This window comes from Zootoca vivipara, chromosome 4 (assembly GCF_965207765.1).
Source record: "Zootoca vivipara chromosome 4, rZooViv2.hap1.1, whole genome shotgun sequence".
Lineage (NCBI taxonomy): Eukaryota > Metazoa > Chordata > Lepidosauria > Squamata > Lacertidae > Zootoca > Zootoca vivipara.
In genome coordinates this window covers 45113601-45141233 of record NC_142587.1, presented here as the reverse complement: position 1 = coordinate 45141233, position 27633 = coordinate 45113601, and the positions used below count along the sequence as shown (strand labels likewise).

The 27633-nt window shown below is 42.6% G+C and overlaps 1 protein-coding gene across 5 annotated transcripts in view; it reads left to right on the top strand.

The window, feature by feature from the left end:
- CFAP47 (cilia and flagella associated protein 47) overlaps positions 1-27633 on the top strand; it is a 191104-nt gene that overhangs the window by 102830 nt on the left and 60641 nt on the right. For all 5 annotated transcript variants that reach the window (XR_015949533.1, XM_088667791.1, XM_088667793.1 and 2 more), the window contains 4 exons: positions 2356-2453; positions 20816-20994; positions 21893-22000; positions 25755-25866. Coding sequence is in view for 4 of the 5 variants with exons in the window: in XM_088667791.1 (XP_088523917.1) it covers positions 2356-2453; positions 20816-20994; positions 21893-22000; positions 25755-25866 (497 nt within the window). In the remaining variant the exon portion in view is untranslated. The remainder of the gene's footprint in view (positions 1-2355; positions 2454-20815; positions 20995-21892; positions 22001-25754; positions 25867-27633) is intronic.

The window sequence follows — 27633 nt, the reverse complement described above, 5'->3', positions numbered from 1 at the left end:
TTCTGATAAAGGAATCCACGGACTCATGGTTGGTCTTCCCTGTGAGGGGTTGTGCCTGGAGCCTTGAGTCCAGGGGACATATGGGTGGAGGCCTAGCAGGGCTCCTGCTTGCCACTGTCCCAGGTGTTCACCTGAGGCTGACCTATGGTTGATACCCAGGGTCAGCGCTGCCTGCAAGGGTACAGGGAGCTAGTCGAACCAGAGCCTCTATTATTTGCTATTTTTGGATACAGCTTGCCAAACCAGAAGAAAATCACATAAGGTGCACACTTGCTGGTCCACATTTTTCCAATTTACTTTTTAATTGGGCTATGATTTTTTTTAATACCTCTTGCCTAAAATCAAGTGGTGTTATTTCCACTTAGTTTCCTTCACCCATCTAACCAACTCTCTGTTAACAAAGGCATGATTTATTTTTACCAAATACATATTTTCTCCAATTTAGCTTGCATTATTCTATAGTTTGTACAGCTTTCCTCTGGCTCGTTTTCAGTACTTTAGTCAACAATATATTTCCTGTAACTTACATGACCCACATACTGACCTGAAAAAATTACTAATTCCTATTGCCTATGTATTTTCACGTGGGTGGGTGTGAAATGGTAGAATCTAGAATAATAGATCACACTGAGTGAAAAACAGAAGCTTATTCCATTTATATTCAAAAGCTTCTTTTGCTCCCTGCTGTGTAAGATGTTTTGTTGTTGCATTCTCAACAGTATACTTGATAAACATGTAGAGTCTGGCTGACTACTGTGGGAAACAGAACAGTAGATCAGCAGACTGTGGTCTGATACTGCAAGGCATCTCTCCTTTTCCAGTTAAATATAAATGCCATACAAAGTGTGTGTGTGTGTGTGTGTGTGTGTGTGTGTGTGTCAGTGTCACATTCTGAAATAAATACATTAGATATAATTACCATTAAAAATGTTTTTTTAAATTTTGGATTAAACAAGAGAATGTTACTTTTGGTGTAGCTCCAAGCCACAAACATAAGGGGATTCGGGGATTCTTACGTTTTTAATCAAGAAACATTGATATATGAATAGCATAATTTGCAGAGGTTGTTGCCTAAAAATTTGTGTGACTTTAACCCTGACTTCTCAACATATTTAAGCAACAATACTGAAGCTATGTAAAATTATCTGATGCAAAATAATTTATAGAAGTTAGGGAACTGGAACCTCCAAACTAAAAGTGATGGCACAATGCTTTGAGGCGGATTAAAAAGAAAGAAAACCCACAACGACACAACGATCTCAGTTTTCTATGGAGTACATGTTTAGAAGATTTTGTTAAGAGGTTCTAAAGATTTCAGCCTTTTAATGTTTGTTTCCCAAGGACTGCAACTGCATGTCACGAACAAAATTTTAGATTACTAATATCCAGTTAATGGAGTGATAGGGAGAATTGCTAGAGTTATAAATGTGGCAAGAAATGGGTCCAGTTCCCATACGTAATCTTATACCCTGCCTGTCCTTGACAGCAGACCTAGGGGGAAGGAGGTTGTAACTTCTTTGTTTCTGGTAGAGTAGTGGGGACAAGGAGTCTAAATTGGCCTTGCCTGCTGGGCTTTTAACTCACTTTTTACAACCCCAGCAAGTACCTCACCCATCTTAGAACTTCCATGAGACAGGTGGAGCCTGAGCCATGGGCAGTGCCATCCGCTGGTCTTACCTGATGTTGCTCCTCTCCCTGTTGCTGGGGAAACGGAAGTGGCTAATCAAAGGTTGTCTTGGGGCTTTCTCTGACCCTCAGCTGCTCTGCTCCTGGCAACAGCAAACCCATACCTTGAGCAACTCTCTCCAGATGGTGAGAAAAGTATTAATGGATTCTCCATGGGCAAATGACTTTGTTTAAAGGAGGTTGACAAAACCCTTGGCTTTTTGTATTGTACTCGAAATGTAAGTGAAAAATGCATCTCAAATACATGGCTATGTAAATAAATGACATTAGGTTCTTGAACATTTCCATCATTAAACTGTTTTGAATGTCAGTCTATTTTAGCCAGTATCCAAATAATCAGGAAATTACTTCAGTGAGACCAGGGATACCTCAGAGTTGTTTGCCTTGAACTGTAGCCTCTTGACCCTCTCTGTCACCTGGTAAACTTAATATTTCAGGGTGAGTGTGGGTGTCATTTTTTAAAAATACAACAATTTCACAGAGCTAGTTCAAGGCTTTGCATGCCCCTAAGTTGCAATTTGGATCCAAGGCTATAGAATTTAGGTATTAAGGGGCATAACTGCTTTCCATACAGGAAATGATTTCATGTCTGCATTAAGTCTTCAGTTAATACTCAAGATTCATTGTGTTTCCTCCCCCCCTGCCCTCCTTGTTTCTTGACCTGTTTAGGACAAAGTCCACCATACAGCAAAGTCTGGTTTTCCCTGGAAATAAATTGTATACCTGCTGCACCAGAAAAAACTATACATGTTGAATGTGCTGTTCTGGTAAGATTACTTTCACTTATGGCCCAAAGAGATCTCTTAGCTGTGTATTTGGATAGGTTCATGTGATAATTTACATGCTCTCTTGGCTCTTGTCCTCCCTGGCTATGAAATATCTTGCAAGAAGGGACTGACTGGGTGGGTCCAGGGGATGGTTAATGCCTTCTTGTAGGGGGAGTTGATGCCCAGCACATTGAAGGAGGGGGTTGTAAAATGTACTGTAGAAGCCGTGCATTGGAAACTATAGCTAAAGTCAGTTTGGTGTAATCTGAAACTTGTCCGTGCTTATACTTGGGGTTTTTCTATACAAAGTTGTGCTTTCTTCTCCAGAGCACACTGGTTTAAGGTATGCGTATTACTTTGTAAGAACAAAAAACTTTAAATTACATACTGTATACACATTTTGAACAACACCATTGTTTCTCTCTGTGTGTTGCTCCCCTTTTAAAAGCTCTTCTTGCAGAGTATATGACCTAGTCCTGATTTTCAGTACAAATTGATTTGCCCCAAATTTAGAAACGAGGGAGAAAATTTTGAAGTCAACGTACAGTGAATGCCTTCCTAAAAGATATCAGATCCAGGAAAAATGCTCAAATTTAAGGAGGTAGTTTCTGTATGAAAAGAGTGGAAGAGAACAATTGTTAATGAGAATAATATTAAATGTGACTTGGTGTTTATCTGAAATCAAAACTCACAGTGGAACGTACTACAGTGTTCAGAATTGGGAAACCACAGGTCATAAACCCAATAATCCTGCTAAATGAGATCATGGTGTTCTGCAGAACTCCAGTGATGGCATGCTTTTAAAGAGCTGTGTTGGTGTGTCTGTGCCTTCGATAGCAGCCAGATTTTTATCGGACAGCATAAAAATAGCTGACAGATTATTTGACAGTTTTCTGTTTTACAGGTATTTTCCAATTATGGCTTTATTTCGGCAGGTTTAAGTCATTAATGCATTATGGAAAGTTAGTATCTGTTTATATAAGCTGCCTAGCAGCCCACATCTGCAGCTGAAACAGAAAGGTGTTTGTTTTAATATGCAAACCATTGCACTCTCTTTGACAGTAAGAGAAAATAGAACAGCTATTCAGGAAGAAATGGAAAAAACAAAACAAAAGTACCTACTTCCTATGTGCAATTTTGAAAACATTCTCTAAGAATGTATGTCGTTCTTGAAATGTGCTGTTAAAATATTAATAATAAGTGAGCATGCTGTGCATGAAAAAACAAACAAAATGTGTTTGTTGAGAGGATGTTCAAATGTGCTTAACTTTTGAAAATGAGGAGTGCAAATTTCAGTAAGGGCCAATTTCCATTTAATTTCTCTGCATACAAGCTCACATTGTGGGGAGGGCTGCATTTTGCATGGTAAAATACTGTGTAGGGATAGCCATACCAATATATTTTCTTAACACCATGTTTCTGCTTTCTGACGTGTGTACTGAGATAATGGGTTGGTTAATACCAATTACAAAAAAGACCACTCTAGTAAATAAGCATTGGAATGGCATGCACAAAACAACAATTGAAACCCAACAAAACCTTCTCTGTTACTGAGCTAACTTTTGGGAAACAAATCTATGTGCTTGTAAATATGATTACCCCAGAAGGAATGTAAGGAAAGTTTGGTCAAGAAATTCTCCTCATGCCCGAAGTAGGCTTGAATGTCTGTCTTGAGGGAAGAAATATTTGTCTGGAGTTTGAGAAGCAGAATCATGACCATGCTGTAGTTGAGCTAAGACCCCAGTGTGGATAAAGTACACGATCTGTTATTGGTTGTGGCTAGCAGCACTGAATGATCTGTGCCCCAGTAAGACTTGGGATTGTGTCATCCTCTAAAACAATGGAAAACTGATTTTGCAGGAGTTTGCTCCATCGTTTACCAATACATTTACCAATACATAATTGAATTGTAATGAGGAAAAGTAGAATGCAGAAAAGTAGAGATAATTAATGGGGGTTTCAAAGGAGCCTGTAGTAGCCAGTGCTAGAGGCAACTCACTTCTTTGCTTAATATTATTTTTGCTTAGTTTCAAGTTTAGCTAATAGATTTTTGCATGTTCTGAGGCTTCTCAAGGCCTGCTTGCCTTTTTGCCATCTTTTTAAGAGGATAAATTTCTTGCTTTGAATAGGTCCCGTTTTCTGTTTTTTAGGCTGCTGTTGGCCACTTTCTCTGAACCAGCCTTCTTGGGCCTGAACAGTTTATTTATATGGTTCCATCCCCTTTCTGCCCCTTCTTTTCTGTTTATTTCCTTGTGTGTTTCAGAATTCACTATTTCAATTTTAAACTCCCTCCCCATTTCCCCCTGAATTCATTTCCTGTTTGGCCCGTTCTGGATCCTATACACTAGATCCTGGATTCATCTTTCTCAGTTTCTCACCTTACTCCCCCTTGAATTATGATTTAGCTCCATATACTCTGCTCTGTAGCTTTTGTAGCAGAATTTTATTGTGTGGCCATAGGTTGTAAAAACAACATGAAATTTAAATGGTTATATAAATCATTTTGTAGTTTAGCAGCCTTGGCAGGGTAGCCAACAGCCCTGAGGGTCTCAGAGTCTACTTGCTTTATTAAATCCTTCTTGCCTCCAAAATAATTCAGTATATACTGGATTGGATCTGAACAAAATACTTTTTTTATTTTATTCCAGTAGCACCTTAGAGACCAACTAAGTTTGTCATTGGTATGAGCTTTCGTGTGCATGCACACTTCTTCAGATACACTGAAACAGAAGTCACCAGACCCTTATATATAGTGAGTAATACCCTCCCCATCTTCTCACTATATATAAGGGTCTGGTGACTTCTGCTTTAGTGTATCTGAAGAAGTGTGCATACACACGAAAGCTCATACCAATGACAAATTTAGGTGGTCTCTAAGGTGCTACTGGAAGGATTTTTTTATTTTGTTTCGACTACTGTAGATCAACACGGCTACCTACCTGTAACTGGATTGGATCTGGTGTACCTTTTGAGAATTTAAGAGTTCCTACTGTTTATTAAAGTGACTCTGATCCATTGGAAGCTCCCTCTGGTGGAAGATGCAGGAACAGTGGCTTATCTTGACTTCCCTCCTTCCCCCTACAGCCTCTGGGGCAGAGCTTTCCAAACTGTGTGTCATAACATGCAACACATCGACTGCAATGTGTAGGTGTGTTGTGAAAACATTCCCCATGTTCCTCCCGGGGCTGGAAAAGGGTTAGTTTAACCTCCAGTTTGCTAGTAAAACTGAATTACTGTGTCGTGAAATGACACATGTCTAAAAAGTGTGTCATCAACATGGAAGAGTTTGGAAAGCTCTCCTCTAGGAAAGCTCTGCTTCGCATGACGTTAGTCAGGGACTTAGGTAATAGTTCTGAAGTTCCTCCCTGGCTCACTGTCACCTCAGCTCCTTTCATCCTGGGGAAGATGGGTGGGCCTGTCGCCTGAGGGCCAGCCAAGAGCCCATATTTTTCACGTGGTTGTCCATCTGCAAATTGTGCCTTGGAAATCAAGGCATTTATAAGAGCAGTGGACTACTGGCATCCTTCCCAATCATTTTCTGTTTCTTAACAATTTAAAAACAGTCAATTTGCGCTGCCCCTTCTTCTTCTTCTTTTCCATTTAGTTTGCAAACTTTTACGAGAGGTCAGTACAGGATCATTTCCCTTTCCCTTGGATGATTGGTGAAGCTTTTGGTGTGATTTATTTATCTATTTCTTCATTTATTTCTGTTTTCAGCAAACAACAGCTACTTGATTTATTTGTCCATCAATTCATTTGTTTTCTCTTCTTTTCCCTTTAGACTATACAAGGTTCTCTTGGAGAATCCCCCACCTCCACCCTCCATGCTGTGTTTGTTTTTAATGCTTTTTATTCATTTCCAATTGTCCCCCCCCCCCCGTTTTAGTCTGCTGGTTCAAAGTTTTATCCTCTGCTCTTCAGCTCTAGGCTATCTGCGATTTTATTGTGTTGAATTCTTTCAGTGCGGTATTATTAATATTATTAGTTTTCTCTACTCCCCCCTTCTAGGTCTGGTGTCCCCCCCCCCCCCCGCGCGCGCTGAGCCTTACAAGGGGATGTACATGCAGCACTGAAACTTGCTAAGGGATGGACATGTTAAATCAGGCACCCCCAAACTTGGCCCTCCAGATGTTTTGGGACTACAACTCCCATCATCCCTAACTAACAGGACCAGTGGTCAGGGATGATGGAAATTGTAGTCCAAAAACATCTGGAGGGCCGAGTTTGGGGATGCCTGTGTTAAATCATCTGTTTAAGAATTTTTTTCTTGCTGGGTTGGGCTAATTGTTACTTAATAAATTGGTTTCACATTAAATTAAGTGACAGTCCTACTGATAACTTTATAAATGTACACCTATTCAATATAGTTTCAGAGCATATCATTATGGATGTAGAGAAACTAATAATGTTTATTTTTGTCAATTTAAATGAGAGGACATTTTCTCATAAACTTCAAACTGAGTTGGCATATTTATAATAATAATGTTTCTGAAATCGGAGTTGAGAACCACATCTTAAAGGTGGATTTTAATTTGTAGAAAATTGTGCACTTCACAACACCTGGCAGTGTTCTGTGAAACAACAATGGCTGATGAGGAAATATCTCAACTTTGAGAAGGCTGCTGTTAATCATTCTAACTAAAAGCTCTGTATAGCAAATAAATCAGATCAGATCATAAGAAGTAAGTATCAAAAGGAGAATAAACAGCTATGTCTAGTGTGAAAATATTTGATATGTACACAGTGACTGCAAAATACTACATTAATCAATTCTCTGGTGCATCACTAGGTGGCTAGCGTAGATCATAAAATATCTACTGTCTTCAAATAAACCTAGGAAGACTGAAAAATGGTCAGCAGAGGGCTATTCATTGAATGGCTAGACATGTGTTAATGTTCATGAAAATGAGTTGCCTATCATGTCAAATAGCAGAACATTTTTTTGTTAATTTGTCATTAGCTCAGTACTTTCTGTAAGCTTTAAACATAAAACCATCCCATTGAATATTATAGGCCTAATGCCAAATGCATAAATTAATGCAGTTGAAAGTTGATTTAAAACAGTAGTAGTGACTATTCAATAAAACCGGGTGTGTGTTGAAATGCTATCTGAAACTCAACAACTAATTTGCTGAATAAGATGTTGAAATGGAGACAAGTTTTGTTTCACTGGCGTAAATGTGCAGTAACTCTCTTTCAGTGTCTGGAACTGCTCTGGGCTTATGCATTTTTTCTGAGAGCTAAATTAAATGCATCATAAGGTTTAAAACAACTAGGGCTGGGTGGGAGATAAAGCTAGGGAAATAACAGTTTGTTTTTTGAAGGGAAAAAATCATCATCATTGTGTTTGCTCAGCAGGAGTTCTTAATATGAGGCAAACATCTACAGTTTGGTTATTCAGCAAATTTCCTGTTGTTGGAAGCAGATTTTGACATACGATTTTTCAAAAAGTTGCTTGGATTTTACCACATTTCTTTACGTTAGTACAAAGTTAATTACTATAGCAATATAAAATGTTGTTGCAGCATTGTGCAGGTGCCATGGAAAACCAAGCATTGAAACTGCTAACTAGGGAAAGAAGAACTCTGAGGCAAGAAGTTGACCTGGCTTAGATGAACTTTTGCTCCTTTTCACCCCTGTAATTCTATGGCCTTCACTACTTCTTGGTAATTGAATGATACTTTATTGCAGGCATCCCCAAACTGCAGCCCTCCAGATGTTTTGGCCTACAACTCCCATGATCCCTAGCTAACAGGACCAGTCTTGGGGAAGATGGGAATTGTAGTCCAAAACATCTGGAGGACCGAAGTTTGGGGATGCCTGCTTTATTGCAACAAGGCCTCAAACCAAAATACGTATTTATTTTATTAGATATATCTATAACCTAGATTCCTTAGTTATTTTAAATATAATTTTGTAGTACCCTGTTTTACAGGCTTTCTTTTAGGACAATGACTGTGTGTGTGTGTGTGTGTGTGTGTGTGTAAAGAGACAGTTCAAGAGTCCTTTGCAACGTACACATTTGAAGATATGTGTTCAATTCAATGATATTTCTAAAAATTCTGTATTTCACTTCATCTGTTATTTAAAAAACACACTTGTGAATAAGTTTGCAGCGTATTATGTTTTAAGTGGCTCAGAGTAATATGTTGAGTGCTTTCTAGTGTTTCCCCACACAAACTTCTGTAGTTTAGATAACAACCAGTAGAATTTAAACTACAATACTAACACTGTAACAACTTTGCATGGAATCTTTGCAATTAAGCCCTAAGGGGCAAGAATGCATAGGAAAAGGTCTCTGCTTTCCAAATGTTGGGGAAATATTCCATATAAAATTTAATAGGAGTTCAATTAAACATGCTAAATGAGGACCACTTACGAAGGAGCTGAATGTTGGCAGATGCAGAGATGTTAACAATTTGTGTAGACCACACTTTCTTTGTGAAGCAGTTCTTTAATTAATATATGCAGAAAACTGCAGCATTCTGAAATTCTATAATTAGTTAAAAAGTGGAAGAAAATGTGAGACAGCTTTGCTACTTTCCCGACACATTTTTCCTGAGCCAATTATCTTATCACTTGGTTTATTTATTGATAGCTGAAAAATATTAAAGCTATAAGCATGCAGCTTAAAACCCCAAAGGGTGCAGAGCAGTGTGAAAAAATGTCTAAGATAGGGTTGCCATACGTCCAGAATTTCCCAGACATATCTGGAATACTGGAGTCAGGCGGAAATCGCAAAAATGGCTGGGAAAATCCGAACATATGGCAACCCATGTCGGCAGTGTCGTTTTTGGCAATTTCCCTTAAAAATAGCTCAAAAACTTATTTTTTTGCAAATTTGCCAAACATTTTGTGAATTTTTGAGCAAAACTTAAAAAAGTTCAACTGTTCTGTCTGGATTTTCACTGTCTGAAATATGGCAACCCTATCTAAGAGCTCCCTCTGGACCTAGCCAGAGACCCATCAAGCAGGCATTCCTGTTTGGAAACCCACAAGTAGGATACAAAGGCAACAATCTTTTCTCAACATTTCCACCCTTCTCCAGCACCTAGTATCCCTAGTATTCATCAAGAGCTTCCAGGTGCATTAGCTAAAACCCCTGACAAGTACGATATTTTCAAGCTTCACTCAACAATCCCAGTAGCACGGTTGAAATTTGTCTGCTTTGCTTTGTTTATGATTAGTACACCGTTTCATTGAATAAGTACTGAAAACATTGTTTTTCATGGGCTTTGTTTTTCATTGGCTACAATGTGGCAGGGAGATTATGTGCAGCAGATCCAGGCTGGCATAGAACTCCTGGGTTCTCCTCAGCAAATGAAAGGGCCTTGGGTTCAGTGAATCCATTACTGTCTCTATTCTCCCCATCCCCCAGAATGCTCATTTCAGGGACATAATAATAATAAATAATAATAATAATAATAATAATAATAATAATAATAATAATAATAATAATTTATTTGTACCCTGCCCATCTGGCTGAGTCTCCCCAGCCACTATGGGTGGCTCCCAATCGAGTATTAAAACAGTATAGCATTAAATATTAAAAGCTTCCCTAAACAGGGCTGCCTTCAGATGTCTTTTAAAAATAGGATACTGTAATCCACTTTCCATTACTTTCAATGGGAAAGTTCGCTTCAGGTTAAGCACGCTTCAGGTTAAGTATAGACTTCTAGAACCAATTGTGTTTGTAAACCGAGGTACCACTGTAAATTATTTCTAAAAATATGTATGGTATCAGATTATTCTAATTTCTGTGAGGACAAGCGAGTCCTAGGTTACAAACTGAACTCTCTCCAATGCAAGAACAAGAACAAGATACATTTCTTGCTTTAGGAGGTGCTGTTGTCACCAGAAAAGAAAAAGGTTTCACTTTTGTTTTTGCATGCATGTGGTATGCATTGGTTCTGTTCCTCTTCACTAGGCCTCAAAGCACTGGAAGAAAATATAGAGCAACAAAAAGGGCCTGAAAGTATATGTGCTGTCGTGGCAATCAGAAAAGTGTTATGAAAGAAAAAAAGAAATGAAAATATTTTAAACATTATGTGAGGGACAGGGACTATCGCGAAGTCCCTCCCCTCCTGAGTTCCAGCCCAGCCCAGAGCCCGGCTGAAAGCAGGGAAAGCTCCAGCTCAAGTGGGGAAACAGGAAGTGGTGTCCAAGGCTCTAGCAGGGTAGAGGAGCCATCGTCCCAGGTGGGACAGGAAGGAGGAAGAAAGGGGGGCAGACCCATCCCCCCAACTCCGGAATTGCGCAAAAAGCATAGGGGAAAGAGGATGGGTCTCCCCAAGTTGTTATGCTGGCGAAAGACGCGCCAAACGCCATTCGGAGGTACTGATTCAAGCTGAAAAGATGTGTCTCTGTAAATAGCTCTACCTTTAGCACTGTAAATACGCAGCACCAATAAAAAGATAAAATGCAGAGCGGTGTAGAGTCGTTACTCTGAAGTAGTCCCATCCGGCCACTGTGACAGCTACCTCCGAATCTTTTTTTGGGCTACTTTGGAGTTGCCGGGATGAGCGCGCCAGAAGCGGAGAAATGGCGGCAGATTGCGGAGAAAGCCCAGCAGGACCTGCAGCAACTGGCGTTGCAGGCACAGGGGGAATTAAAGGCGGCTAAGCAAGAAACGGAGAAAGTCAAAGAGGACAGGCACAACCTTGCTGAACAGGTGAGAGCACTTCAGGAGAAAGAGCAGCAGTTAAGGGCGGTAGCCGTGGACCTCCAAAACAAGTTGGATGCAGAGAAAAACAAGGGAGGAGGGGGAGCCCAACTCCAAGTGCTGCCAGGAAGGAGAGCAGGGACCCTAGTAAGCAAGTTCAATGGAGACCCGAGGGAATATCATGGCTTTGAGACTGAGATCGTGTATGCTCTTGAGCTGCACCATGATGAGTTCCCTGATGATGGGCACAGAGTAGCGTTTATTGTGGAACACCTTACCGGGGCAGCCAGGGAGTGGCTTAGACTGTTAATCGCGACAAAAAATCCTTGCATGAAGAATGTCAAACTATTTTTAGAGGCTTTAAAAACCATGTATGCGTCTGATAGCCATATGGACCAGACCAAAGAGGAACTGCATAATTTACGACAAAGAACAATGACAGTTCGTGAATATTGGTCAAGATTCACCATGCTGGTGCACAGACTGGGGTGGGAACTGCACTCGCCTCCGATGGAAGCGGCGTTCTACCTGGGGTTGAATGAGGATGTGAAAGATGAGCTCTCGAGAGGTCCAAAGCCCAGTAATATGGATCAGCTGAGCAAAGCGGCTCTGGCGATGGGGGTGAGACAGGAATCCCGGTGGAACGACAAGCAAGCAACGCGTGCAAAGCGGGCTTGGTTCCCACGGTCGCAGGAGAAGCCACTCCCCCAACAGCCATCTCACGCCATGCCAGGGGCCAGCCAAGACCAGGAACCCATGCAAATTGATAGCGCGCGCGCGGGGGCTTTTCAAACCCCAGCGGCGCCAAGACGCAAGGAGGGAAGAGGCGGGAATTGCTTTCTCTGCAACTCCCCTCAGCATCTCGTCAGAGACTGCCCACATCGCAGGGAATGGCAAGGAAAGGCGGGAACGGTTGTGCCCTCCCCCACTGACGCAGCACCACAGCAGGGAAACGAGACAGCCTGGCTGCAGGAGACAAGGGGCAGCAGCCAGGCGCAATCGGCAAACAACAGCCCCAACCCACCCACCCGCACAGCGAGGAACAGCGCCAGCCCCCCCCCCCAGAGCAGGGGTGGTTCTAGAAGTGACGCTAACGCTCCCTAATGGGTATCCCCTGACGGTCCTCGCGTTAATCGATTCGGGGGCGTCGGCCAACTTCTTTTCGAGAAACTTTGCAGAAGCGCACCAGATCCAACGTCTGCAGCTGGATTTTCCCCTGCACGTCTCCACCATTGACGGCAGGGAGTTGCTGGGAGGGGCCATCACCCACCAGACCCCCCCCCCATGAGAATGACGGTGGGGCGACACTCAGAGACACTGGCATTCAACGTCACCACCATCTCAGACCCCCCCCCATCGTCTTGGGCATGAGCTGGCTGGCGCGCCATGACCCATCCATCAGTTGGCACCAGAGATGCATCACGTTTGGATCGGACTTTTGTCTGGAACATTGCATGCAGCACCAACCAGGGGAGGGGCCTCCAATAGCCACGGTGGCCACCATGCACGTCAAGGGGGGTGAGGCGATACCCAAGCCGTACTGGGACCTGCAGGAGGTCTTCAGTGAAGCGGAATCCGACCACCTGCCCCCGCACAGGTCGTTTGACTGCCAGATCAACCTGGTGCCGGGGGCCACGCTACCCCCAGCCAAGCTGTACTCCATGTCAGATCAGGAGCTGGAGGATCTGCGTGCGTTTATAGACAAGAACCTCAAGAGGGGGTTCATCAGAGAAAGCAAGGAAGCAGGGGGCAGCCCGGTCTTCTGGGTGGACAAGAAAGACACGCAACAGCGCCGTCTGGTGGTGGATTTCAGGCGCCTGAACAACATGACAGAACCGGTGGCTTTCCCAATGCCCAGAGTGGACGATCTGCTGACAGCGGCACGCAGGGGCAAGATCTTCACCAAGCTCGACCTGAGGGGGGCGTACAACTTGATCAGAATCCGGGAAGGCGATGAGTGGAAGACCACGATGTTCACGCCTCTGGGCTCTTTTGAATATCTGGTGATGCCCTTCGGTTTGCAAGGGGGCTCAGCATGCTTCCAGGCCTTCATGCACCACGTCCTGGGGTCCCTCCTCTTCAAGAAATGCCTGGTCTTCCTGGATGACATCCTTATTTACTCCAATGACCCAGAGCAGCATGTGAAGGATGTCAGGGAGGTGTTGCAGCGCCTGAAGGAGCACCACCTGTATGTGAAGCTGGAGAAGTGTAAGTTTCACACCAAAGAGGTGGACTTCCTGGGCTACAAACTGTCAGACAAGGGGCTAGCGATGGACAAGGACAAGGTGCAGGCCATCCTGGACTGGCACAGCCCCAGGACGCGCAAAGATGCCCAACGCCTACTAGGCTTCGCCAACTTCTACAGGAAGTTCATCAAGAACTTCTCGCGGGTAACGGCTCCCATCACTGACTGCCTGAGAGGCAAGCAGAAGTTCAGGTGGACACAGGAGGCGCAAGCAGCGTTCGAAAGCCTCAAGAGGGTGTTCGCTTCAGACCAGAACCTGTTCCACGTGGTGCAGGATGCGCCCCTACGCGTTGAGACCGATGCTTCAGACAGAGATTTGGGAGTGATCCTGTTGCAACTGGATGCCAACAGAGAGTGGAGACCCTGTGCCTTTTTCTCTAGAAAGCTGACACAGCCAGAACACAACTACACGGTGTTTGATAAGGAACTTCTCGCGATCCATTCTGCGTTTAAACACTGGAGACATTTCCTGGTGGGCGCCAAGCACCCCATTCAGGTGTGCACGGACCACAAGAACCTGGAGTTCTGGAGAACAGCCAGGGTGCTCAACCAGCGGCAGATACGGTGGGCAGAGTTCTTCTCGCACTTCAACTTCTCCATCCACTACATACCGGGGGAGCAGAACGTCAGGGCGGATGCCCTATCCCGCAAGCCGGAGTACATGGAGGAGGAGTTGCCACCGGCACCCCGACACATTTTCCCCCCATCAGCATGGTCCTGCGGAGCAGCAGTGGTGAGCGAGGCAGAACTCACAGCACTGACGGCAGCAGATGAGTTTGCCACCCGCATCTTCAGAGAGCTGCGAGGGGGGAGGGAGCAGGCAAAGGACTTTGCAGCACGCGGGGGGGTCCTTTTTTACAGGGGAGCCCTGTATCTGCCCACCAACCAGCTCAGAGGTAAGGTCCTCAAGCAGATGCACGACAACCCGACGGCGGGTCATTTTGGAAGGGACAAAACCACTCACCTAGTCATGAGACACTTCTGGTGGCCAGGGGTGCGGGAAGATGTTCGGGACTATGTAAGGGGCTGTGACGCCTGCCAGCGAGCAAAGGTGGTCAGAGCACCACCAGCAGGGTTGCTGGAGCCATTAGCCACACCGCACAGGCCGTGGGAAGTAGTGTCCATGGACTTCATCACCGACCTGCCATCGTCCAGGGGCAAGACTGCAGTGTTGGTGGTGGTGGACCTCATGTCCAAAATGTGCCATTTTATACCGTGTGCCAGGGCGGTCTCTGCAGAAGAGACGGCCAAACTGTTTGTTGACCACATATTCAGACTGCATGGATTACCTTTGAGAGTTATTTCGGATCGAGGCCGCCAATTTGTTTCCAGGTTCTGGAGGCGGCTCATGAACCTCCTGCAGGTGGAGGTCAGCTTGTCGACAGCTCGGCACCCGCAGACCAATGGACAGGCGGAGAGGGTCAACGCCATTCTGCAGCAGTACCTGAGATGCTACGTCAGCCAGAGGCAAACGGACTGGGTGGATCGCCTGCCACTAGCAGAATTTGCCTACAACAATGCGGTGCACGTCTCCACAGGGGTGTCGTCCTTTAAGGCCAACTACGGGCGCGACCTCAGATCTTTCCCGGAGAGGGAGGGGGAGGAGGAGGAGGAGGGCCCACAGGCAGAGGATTGGGCAGAGGACCTGGAGACGGTGCACCAGCAGCTCAGAGAACACTTAGAGAGAGCCAAGGAAGCGTACAAGAAGGGGGCAGATCGCCACAGGCGACAAGGGGAGGTCATCAGGGTGGGGGACAAAGTTTGGTTGTCCTCGGAGGGCCTTCCCACCAGAGGGAGGTGCAAAAAGCTGGCACCCAGACGGCTGGGCCCCTTTACAGTCACGCAACAGGTAAACCCGGTGGCATTCAGGCTGGCACTGCCAGAGGACATGAGGGTGCACCCAGTGTTTCATAGATCGCTGCTGTCGCCGTACAGGGAAAGTAGCAGGTTCCGAGGCAGCGAACAGCCCCCCGAGGGAGGGGGGGAGAGAGGAGGCAGGGAGCCACTCAATGAAGCAATGGCCATACTTGATTCACGAAGGGGGGTGGGGGGCCTGGAGTACCTCATGGCATGGGAGGATGCCCCGCCATCCCAGAATGAATGGGTCCCAGCCACTCAGATACGGGAAGAATTCTTGGTGGAAGAATTCCACGCCCTCTTCCCACACAGGCCCAAACCCTGGCACATGGAAAGGGAGGGGGAGGGAGAAGGGGAGGAGGTCGCAGAGAGCAGTTCGCCATGGAGATGGGAAGCGGAGTTTGAGGACCCGGAGGAAGAGGTGTGGGCGTCGGTTCCGGTTTCCGCCTGCAGGAATGGCGGACCTGTTTTCCATCTCTCTGACCTTCGTAAGGAATTTGGCGGTTGCTAGGGGAGTAAATGGCAACCCCCTACCCTCTCCGGGGGTTACGGAGAGGGGCCGCTGGCCCGCGATGCCCCCAGACCCACTCCGACTGTTTTTGGAGTGGGGGGAGCTTGGGCTGAGCACTTACGACGGCCAGGACTCCCGGACGCTAATCTGCATGGCGGGGATTTCCATGGTTAAAGAAGATAATTAGGCTTAAATCTATGGACATACTTCAGAAGGAGGGGAAGAAGCGCTGTTTACTGCTGAGAATTTTATGCTGCTGAGCGAGAGGAGTCAAAGAATGTACGACATCTGGAAGAAGGATTGATGGGGACGGAGCGATAAGGGAAGCAAGTTTTTATTTTTTCTTCATATTGTTGCCTCGTATCTTCCCGGACGCGATGTCCTGGCTTGTTTGGAGTGAAAGAGAAGCAAAAGACTGTGTGAGTTGTAAAGATGTGAAGTTGCCGATGAGAAAAGCCCCCCCCTAGTCAGACGGAAGGAGTCCTGGACGCGTTCGGAGGATTTATGAGCTGTGACGCACTTTAAATTGGAGCAGCGACCTGAAGCTAAGTTCAGCTATAGGGCAAGGAGATCCATTAATTTACCAAGAGTTCATGGTTGGATGTTTGGGTCTCCTGCCTGAAAAAGCTGTAAATTCTATAAATCGTAAATCTTCATGGCTATGAGAGAAAATGAAAGTGATTTGAGCCTTTTAAGATGGCGCTGCTACTCCGTCGCAACAGGGAGCTCCACTAAGAAGATTTATGGGGAGGCTGGACTGATTAACTCACACAGGAGAAAGAACATCTGTGAAACTTCGTTTGACATTTATCTCAGCAGCTGGAACAATCGGATGAAAGTGGAAAACATCTAGGTGACTGTAAGGGGAAGATTTGGAATATTATGAGCTTGGAGGACGATTTGAACTTTAGAAATAAGACGGCAGTGGACAGTTGCGAGGAATTCCCAATTTCTTGAAGCATGGGAACCCAAAAATAAATTATTTAGATGATTTGGCATAACATTCGGTTTGATTGATATATATATGTGTATAATTTGAAATATTGAATGTGATATAATTGGTTTTAATTGGAAAATTAATAAAAATATTTTTTTAAAAAAATAAAAAAAAAAAAGGAAGAGGTGTGGGCGTCTCCGCGGTCCACCCGGTCAGAGGAAGAGGTGGACTGGCAGCAGATTTTCACCCCCACCAGCTCTGAGGCCACGGACTTTTTGGGATTTCAGTCTTCCCAGGAGGAAGGAGGGAGCCAACGGGACTGGGGGGAGGTATTCACACCAACCGGCTCGGACAGCACGGAGTTTTTAGGCTTTCAGTCGTCGCCGACACCCGTGCAGCCTCTCGGGAGGGGAGAAGGGGGGCTTGGGAGGGGGGTGGATGTGAGGGACAGGGGCTATCGTGAAGTCCCTCCCCTCCTGAGTTCCAGCCCAGCCCAGAGCCCGGCTGAAAGCAGGGAAAGCTCCAGCTCAAGTGGGGAAACAGGAAGTGGTGTCCAAGGCTCTAGCAGGGTAGAGGAGCCATCGTCCCAGGTGGGACAGGAAGGAGGAAGAAAGGGGGGCAGACCCATCCCCCCAACTCCGGAATTGCGCAAAAAGCGTAGGGGAAAGAGGATGGGTCTCCCCAAGTTGTTATGCTGGCGAAAGACGCGCCAAACGCCATTCGGAGGTACTGATTCAAGCTGAAAAGATGTGTCTCTGTAAATAGCTCTACCTTTAGCACTGTAAATACGCAGCACCAATAAAAAGATAAAATGCAGAGCGGTGTAGAGTCGTTACTCTGAAGTAGTCCCATCCGGCCACTGTGACACATTAAATGCTGTAAAACAGTCTTTAAAAGGTGAAATAAACTAATTTAAGCATATAGTAGTAGCTAAAGTGGTTAACAGACCACACAACATCAGTGTGAGGAAATACATAAGGTCTCATGGGCAAAACATGGGAGGTGGAGTAAGCATGTTGCATAGCAAACAATGATGAATGACAAGTTAAATTTCAGTTCCTGTTTGGATACACTATATTTTTAATATGCTACCGTGTTTCTCATATTATAAGACATGTCTTATATTTATTTTTTCCTCAAAAAACACACTATGGCTTATTTTCAAGGGATGTCTTATTTTTTCCTCCTCCTCCTGCTGCGGCCGGCATTGCTGCTGCGCCTATCACTATGTCTTATTTTCGGGGTATGGCTTATATTCATTGAATGCTTAAAAATCCTGCTATGGCTTATTTTATGGGTATGTCTTAAAATATGAGAAACAGGGTAGTTGTGATAATTTTATGCCCGTTAAAATTGTCCATAGTTATATTTTATGTTTCTAAAGTAACAGAATGACTTTCAATCTGGAAAAGAAAAAAGAAGTGCTAATGTAGCATTTTTTCCAAAAAATTCTGGTTTTCCCCCGAAAAGAACCGGATTTTTTCCCGAGCTTCAAAATTTCTGGAAATTTTACATCTCTAGTGGAGACGCTCCTTCAGGTATACAGGGACGAGGCTGTTTAGGCTCCTACCTGTGAAATAACCACCAGCACCAGCTCAGCACCCGTGGGATAATCTGTGGTTAGGGCAGGTCCTCTGCTGTAAGGGAAAAGGCACCTCTGCTCAATCTTATCTTCCTCCTGTAAATGGATCTGGCGAGTAGCATTGCTCTGCTCATAGATGTTAGCAGGTGTTTAGACTCTTGCCAGGTTTGTCGAACAGGATTTCTTTAAAAATAATGAATTGTTTATTAACTCTTGGCTTCAGCTCCTTTTACAAAGTTTTGCTATGAAGCCCTTAGTGGTAAAAAGTTAATGGGACTCTAAAATTTGTTTACAGCAGTAAAATGATTCATCTGAGCTTTAAAGTATTTCATTGCAACCTTAAAATGTGTCTTATTGATGCAAGGCTAGTGAATGATTTAGGTGGATATAACTCTGCCATCTGTAAAACATTAAATGTTTTAAATGCATATTTAGTCTAAATTGCCGTTTTCTGTAAATGCAAGGGGTCTTATGAAGGGCAGCAGGCAAAGATATACCACACTCTTCGTAAGGCAGTAAATTTCCTGCCTAAGCTTTATTATTGTTATCTTTCTCATTTATTTACACACATACCCCACCCCTTCCTGTTTTATTATACTATACATAAATAGAATGATCCATATTTTCCACAGAACTATCCTTAACTCCGTTGCTGTCGGTGTAGCGTTTTATTTGTTTATAGGGGCATCTCAATGAAAGGACTGGATCTTCCCTTTGAACCATATTTCTAAAGCAAATATTATGGTGTTGTGATCATTTATTTATTTCTTTTGCTAAGTAATGAGGGCTGAGAACAAAAATTGAAGGTTATTTTGCTATACTGTGTGAGATAAAACCTATTTGCTTCCTAGTTTTGATTGTCAGAGAGGAGTTAGCGGTAACTGTTTCTTGCTATGCAGTGGCAAGGATCTGTGGCCAGTAGTTTGTACTGTTGTTGTTATTGTTATATGATTTGTAAGCTGCTTTGAGGCTTAAGGAAAAGGCAGGATATAAATCCTAAAGTGTGTGTGTGTGTGTGTGTGTGTGTGTGTGTATCTGTGTATCTCCTTTCCACAATATATAATAATTATATATATTATACCGTAATAATTATGTGTGTAATTTATTATTTTATTATTCACACCTCTGTGCTGCTTTTCAGTATATAGGCTTCCAAAGCAGTCTACAAATATTAACATGCTATTGTATCAGTAAAAGTGAATACAATGAGAAGTTAAGTTGAACTAAGTATATATATATATACACATACACACACTTGCCTTTGCACAGTGCTCTCTGCAGTCCTCCTCCCACCTATTAATGTAGAAAAGTGAGAATGTAAACTCCCCCTCCCTTTCTATGGTCATCCCATGCCTACTGTCAGTTTTACATATGAACCACCTCAAACGCTAGGAGTAATCCTTGTTATATATAAATAATCCTTGATTTTTTTCTTTTTTCTTTTTGCTTTCTGAGATTTAAATGTTTAGAACCCTCCTAAACTTCCCTGTGTTCTCATGATACAGTGGAGCTTTCTCAGCATCTCAGACTCCTTCATCACCACCAAGGGTGTTGGGACTTGTAGTTTTAATTCCTCTGTGCCCAGTCCATTAAACTAGGAGGAATTAAAATTAAAGATTCCAGAAATCCCAGAAGCAGAAGGAAGGAAGCTGATGGCAGGCACATTGCTGGGAAAAGCAGGCACCAGCATTTGGACTGAGCCTGGTCTTTCTGAGAGGTCTCAGAAAAACCCTGAGACCCCTCACATCCTGCCCTGCCTGGATTTTCTGATAAAGCTCAGGAAGACTGGAGCTGTTCTGTATTGAGGTGAAATTTTTTATAGAATAGAATAGAATAATTTATTGGTCAAGTATCAACAATACTTGGAATTTTGCTTCGACTACATTGCAATGTATAAGGCATCAAGTGATGAAAATGCATGCATTAATCGACCCTAAAACTGAACTTGAGGCTACTTTTCACCTATTACAAACCTCTTTTCATCTTGTAAAATCGTATCAAACATCTGAATTGTATCAAGACTTGTTAATTTTTGCATATTCTCACTTGATGTTTGGCCTAGCAATGAGTCAAAGGGGAATTCTGTAACTGGGTTTAATATTGGGATGAAGTGCTTTCCTCCATCCTTTGATTTTCTGAGTTTGGAATGGGACTGAGCTTCCTCGCACTTGCTGTACTGAAGCAACTATAGGAGCACTTATTTGGCATCTCTCCTGGTTGAAATAATGCCTGTTTCTGTGAGGTCCCCATGGAATGTCTCTTGAGCACAAAAGTCAGGAGTTGCTTTTTTAGCATGGGTTGTTATTTCTTCAGTACCCACAAATATTCCTGACAGGTAGATGGCCTCAGGCTTGAACACCTCTTGCTGTGATGCTTGTACCGTTTTGTGGCAATTTCTTTCATTCTCTTGTGGCATCTGTGGATATGCTTTCACCACTACTGTATGATGATGCATTCAGCAAACAGATCTGGCAAAGTGGATGTAAAGCCATACATAAAACAATAAGCATTGTTTTCTTGACATGTTTGGTAAAGGCTAAGGACACATGGTCTTTCTTTCTTTTCTAGGATACTGTTTGCATTGGAATTCCTGTAACCAATCCCACAGCTGATATTCTGGAATTAGAAGTGGAGCTAATAGATTCTGTTACACTTAATGGTGAAAGAAGCCTTGTTCTCCAGCCAAAAGAAGCATTTCACTATGAAGTAAAGTACTCTCCAGCTGTTACTGGAGATTCGGATGGAAGGTAAGATCTACAGTTGTGGCTGCTAGAACAGAGTTTCTCTAGATCTATCGTCCTTCTTGTCACTTTAGCAATATTATTTAATTGCCTTTATTCTACTTTTTCCATGAAACATCATTTTAATAAAGCTTGCACTTCGCTGAGCAGAACTGACTTAAAAACGAAGAATGGATTTTAGTCATTTTCTGTAGTTGGAGCTGCTTTCTCATGCTGCCTTTTCAATATTCATGTTAACTTCAGATTGATAGCTAAATTATTTTTCATATGTTATTTACTATAAATGATGTGATCCAAGACTTTTGCTTCAAGATTTCTGTGAACTAAAAATAATTTACAGCTTAATGAATATGGAGGGCATTTAAATTAAAGATGTCTAATCACGGCGGAAACCTGAGTGAGGCTGCAGTATAATAATTAGAATCAATAAGATTGCTGACCTTTTGAACTTGGTTCCTGCCTTATAGCATGTTTTCATAGTCTTCAGCTGAACCAGACTACTGAACTCTGCCATACTCTTATGTCACTTATTTATTGGATGCTTAACTAAACTTCTAATATGAAGTCATGTCTAATAGAGCATCATGGCAAGGGGAAGACCAGAACATAATGGCAGAATAACAACCACCCTGGCCTCATCCATTGGCCAATAAAGGGGCAGCTGTTTCAATGTTTGCTTTCTATTACTACTACTACTACTACTACTGATCCCCATTTCTTTTTGTTGTGATCCCCTCCCTCCGCCTGGTAGTAGTTGAGGGAAGTAATGAGAATAACGCTTCTGTGATGAGCTTTTCCATCACCTTTATGAATGGCCCCAGCCCTCACAGAACACCACAACCTTTAGAACTGTTGCGCACAGCAAAGTCATTTTATTCACAACTTCATATATCTCTCATTTTAGTGTTGTATTCCAGTCAGAGAAGCATGGAGAGTTTTGGTATGCGCTGAAACTGAAGGCACAGAGACCTCGGTCCCAAACATTGCCTATAGCAGAATGTGAACTTGGAAAGTAAGTGTAGGATTGTTCCTTACTTTAGTTCAAATATGCTGAAATATGAAATAGTAGTGCAATATATTATTATATAATATGTTCTTGTCTTCCTCATCTGACTACCTTGGTGTTTTAGAAGAGATTGTTTTAGAGGTGACTGCAGGGGAGTTTGAATGATTGGAGCCAGTTAGGTCATCAGCTTAGCTTGGTTGATGCCTGATGAGCAATGTGTGCATCAGTATAAAACTGGAGTGATTCCCTTAATCATTCGACTCTGTTAAAACTCTGTACAGACTTTAAATGTGAAGGATACTTTGGACATTCTAGTTCAGAGTCACTACTACTCTATCTCTCCATTTACTTGACAAAGACCCCTTGAATATTGCCTCGTAGCCCAGGTTCTGCAAATATACCATATAAAAGAAAATAACTGAAGTTACACAGGTTGGGAGAATAGGTCTCAGGTATTTTCTGTTATTCCTCCATAAGGACAAATAGTACTTTGTGCTTCAATAACTTTTGCTCTGAGAGGTCCTGCTCACATGATGAAGATTGCCATCGTGTTGCGAGCTGCAACATCTTATGAATGCTTCAATCACAGCAGGGGGAGAGAGCAGCGGAAATCACATGGCCTGTAAATTTTTCTTCGACTAAATCTTTACTATTATAAAAAATTGGTGGAGATAAGGAGTCTGCAGTAAGGTCACTGCACCCCTTCTCTCTCTCTCTCAGGTATAATTCAGTCATATTGTTTCTCAGAATGAGGTCTTTGTGGGGACTGTGAGGATGCAATCAGGTACAGCAACGTGCTTGCAATCACAGTTTTCCATCATAGACCTTTAGCTTGTCCCATCTAGCATCTGCTTTTTTCTTTGCTCTTGTCCTTTGATTTATAGTGACATTTTTATTAATTGAAACCATTATGAAATTATAGCACAATCCAGATAAAACCAATGTTGTAATACCAGGTGACCTTTACCTTGGAAAACAGTTTTTTTATTAAAAAAACCCCACTGCATCTTTTGTACATGCATTTTCAAGAGTTGCAAGAGCATTGAGAAAGAAGTACATATTTTTGGGTAGTGCATATGCTGATTTAAAAAATATGGTTTTAGTTTCATAAATTATTAAAGGTTTAAAAGGTTTTTTGTTTGTTTGTTTTAAAAGACCACCACAACCACAACATAGAGCAGAGTACCTAATTTATATGTAAGCTTAAGGGTTGATAATTCTGCCTCAGTCTTAAATACAAAGGCTGCCCAAAGAGCAATTGGTAGTTAACACATGTGGACAAAAAGCTGGGAGTGAAAAGGGGTGGATGAATCTGTTTTTAAGCATAGAGTGGTCATCTTGTTTGAGTCCTCAAGGTTACACAATGATAAAGAGGAATTGCAGGTCTATGGCATTAAATCAAATGCTATTGGAGGAGTCAGTTAATTACAAGTTTCCCTTGCAGTTTTTTTCATTGAAAGGAAATACAGGTATCATCATTTATAGTTTGGGTATCATTAATTTTTGTACGGTTTTACTGAGGGTAGACTCTGTAGCTTTTATGGACTCTGTTATATGGCTATTTGTGATCTTTTCTTGTTATATTTCTGTTTTAACAGTTCTATAATTGATACATAGCTTTATTTATTTATATTTATTGTATTTATCTCCCTTCCTTTAACAGAGTCCAGGGCAATGTACAACCAAGGATAAAGTACAAAATTACATACGTGATAAAAAAAATACAAAACTAAAATATTCACAAAGCTATGTGCCTACTTCTTTAGGGAGAATGCCACCCCATCTAGAACAGGCTGTCACACTAATAAATGAAATACTCTCAATTCACCCTATGGTGAAAACTAGATCAAAGGTATAATCTATGTGTCGGGCCACAATATATTACTACCGTGTTTCCCCCTTTTTAAGACGTAGCCATAATATAAGACATAGCAGGATTTCTAAGCAGTTGCGCGATATAAGCCATAACCCGAAAATAAGACATAGTGATAGACCCTTCCCACCTCCCGCCAGCCAACTCTCCCCCATAAAAATCTCTCCCCATTTTACTGTCGCTCCAAAGACACGTATTTCTTTTAAAAGCTTGTAAAAATGCACCGTAGAGCCGTTCCTGCAGCCTCGTGATTCCCCCTCCTGTTTCTGTAAGCATTTTTTAAAATACCTGTAAAAGGATTCCAAAATATATATTTTTTAGCTAGGCTGTGTGAGCTCTGCTTGCTTGGTGAAGAGGAGAAAAGTGGCATTTGCGGTGGGGAGAAGATGAAAGCACGAGGGAAAAAAGAGGGGCGATTGAAGACGCTGCCTTCCCCTTTAGGGAGAGACTCTGTGTGCGCGTCTCTCTCTCCCCCCCCCCGCCTCTCTCTCTCTCTCTCTCTCTCACACACACACACACACACACACACATACACACAGCCCACCTCTCGCTTCCCCCCACCTTTCCCCCTTTTAATAGCCTTTTAAAAAGTGAGGATTCTTTTTTCTTTCCATTGCTTGTCTGTAGAGCTTCCCCTTTAAGGATTTGTACCGGTACCGGGATCGCTGCCGGTGGCGCAGTCCTTGCCCTGGGGATTAAGGACTTTCCCCTTCTCGCTGTTTAGGAGCTGCTAAACACTGCCCTACACCCTACACAAAAGTTAACATTTTGTGGGTAAGAGAAACACGGACGGGTTGTTAGGACCAGCAGATTATCTCACCCCGCTTTCTGCTGGCTCAATTGCTACTTAATTGCTACCATTTACCATCTTAATTGCTGCTCAGCTGGCTGCTTTGTTTTCTACAGTATCTCAGCCGGTAGCCTCTTTGCTATCAGTGCTACAAAGTGCTACATTGTTGGAACTTTCGCTCTTAAGTCTTGGGCAGTTGGCTGGCTGGTAGAGATCCTTATTTGCTTTAGTATAGGCTACTGCTACGACTGCATCACACAGATAGATTCCATTATACTGTACTGGTTTAAATTTAAGAAGCTCCAGTGTAGCAGATTGCTATTAAGTGAGTCCCCACCTGGGAGGGGAGAGAGAGAGAGAGCAGCCCTTCGGAGGAGCTCCTTCCCTCCCTCACGAACATCCCAGGGCCGGGGAGAGAGGGCTGGGCCAGCGATGCACACACCTCCCTTCCCTCAGACTCCCTCTCATGGAGCTTGGTGGTGGCTGTTGCCCGTCATTTTCTTTCAGTCAAGAGTCCTGCCCCGCAGGGAGACAGGGAGAAAGAGGGGCACTGCTCCTGATGTAATAAAAATACCAGTAAGACATTCCCTGAAAATAAGCCACCCAGTGTTTTTTTGAGGAAAAAAAGTGATAAGACGGTGTCTTAAAATGTGGGAAAGACGGTATTAGTCTTGAAAAGAGAGCTACATTGATTATAAATCTGTTAGGTGTCAATTTAATAATAGAGGAACAGTGATCACTTGACATGTTAAAATTGATTTATGAATTCTATTCAGTGCCTATTACTGGTATTTAAATATTGGTACAGCTATAGCTCGAGAAGAGGGGATTCATTGGTAGAGTGAATATTTAGTTTGCTTAAGGCCCCTGTTGATCTAGGCTGACAATTAAAAGATTTTAGATAGCAGGTATAGGAAATATTTGCTTAAGATCCAAGAGGGCAGCTGCTCGTAACAGTAAAAAGTTTTGTTCTGCATTGATCATTACATTACTTTCTAAATACACAAGAATAATCTTATCAGATTATTCAGTAGAACCTGAATCAATCCCAGTACTTAATAATGATGTAGTAACATGACTTTTTATGCTTGTTGCAGATGGGTCCATCAGCATATCCTTCTAGCTAATCCTACATACGAAATTCTGGAGCTGAACTATATGAATAGCAATTCAGCCCATTTTATTATGGAGATAGACCCCGAAATCCCTGTAAGTTGAAGAACAAAATTATTTTATTATCATATGAGAGGGTACTATGCAGGAATGTAACAATTATGGAAAATATCTGGTGTGGTGGCTTTATATGTTAAAGGCAACAAAACTCTGGGCAAATAGAAACGACAGAGCATGTGCTTCTACAGTGCCTGTGTTACAGAGACATTCATACTAGCTTCATCTAACCATTACTGCATAAGTATCCTGGGTGCACAGGACAATTCTTTACCTTCTTGCTACTTTCAGATACCAACCCTGCTACAACATACAACGTTGCCACATTCTGCACAGCAGTGCTCAAAATTCGTTGGCCGATGACCTGTGTCACAAACTAGATTTGATGAGCACTCATATCAGAGTGCTCTGTAGACTGATAGCTATAGTCTTATATATGCTAACCTCTTATGCTCTGCCACTCCCATCTAATGTTCCTAACCCTTCTTTTAGACTTTCCTTGCTTCCTTTAGATTTTTATAGACTTTTAATTCTTTTTAGTTTTTCAAATCGTTTTTCAGATTTTAAATGACTGTACCCCACCCCCTCCTTATGCTGGTCTGTGACCATAATAAAGATTTGGTTTGATTTGTATATTCAGATTGTATTCTGAAGCTTTTTGAGCAACAAGGAGTAGTCTCTAGACAGAACTTAATAATCTGATGTTGAGAAAGCATGCAGTAGCCAGTTATTTTTAAAAGTCAAGACAGAGGCCCAAGACGCTGGAAAGAAGCAAATATACCATAGTGGAGCATTGATATAAGGAACTAAGATCCCCAGGAAAGATGTAAAAAGAGAGGATGTAACATGAATCTCAAAGAGCTGGACTGTACAACTATCTTAATAATAAAGTATCAGAGTACAGAGAAGGATGAATCCCAAAGATGCTAGAAATGATTACCAGCGGTTTAAGGAAAGATTAATCCAAACTTCATAATGAGTAGATTCTAGGTGTTGCCCTCTAAAAGTGTCTTTACTTTTGGAAAGTTAAGAATATTCCTTTTAAAAAGTGTTCAGGGTTATACTTAAAGGTAACTCCATTGAAAGATGGCCACTACTAGAAGGAGCATAGCGGCATTCCTGGGGAATGAAAACATCAATTATGACAGTTGAATAGATGTTGTCACTGAAGATCTTATCCATTTTTCTGTCATGCATTGAGCACTATTTTGGGACTCTTGTTGCCATAGCAATAGGACCCAACCTGCTTAAAAGATAAGAATACTAGTATGAATCCAACAGCTTTTAGAAACAAGTGGGTTTAAAATCTTTCGCACTAAATATTGATTATTTTTGCATGTTTGTTTTTACAACATCCTTATGAATAATGATGACATATAAACATCAGATAATGAATTGGATAAGCTGAATGGAGGGAAACAATTGCTAAATGTCCTCAACAGTTTGTGATCTATAGAAGTCAAAATTCATTATCATTAACTCCAATCCATCTCTGGGTTAATGATCTGACCATAATATGGATGAACCTGTTAGAGCTCTTGCAGAATCTTTCTACAGTAAATAATATAATGAATCAAGATTATAGAGTTTGGCTACTTGCACAAATGCTGGTTTGTGAAATGATTAGTAACAGAGAGCAGCCAGCTTTTGCTTATTTTATAATGAGGTGTTTAATATACTTTAGGATTGAATATACTGAATACAATAAATTGATAATTGGCCTTATTTTCTCAGTTTGATATCATATAATTGGGAAATGTTAAGTGCTTAAAGGAGAAAATGGGAGTCTGTTTCTTTTCATTTTTC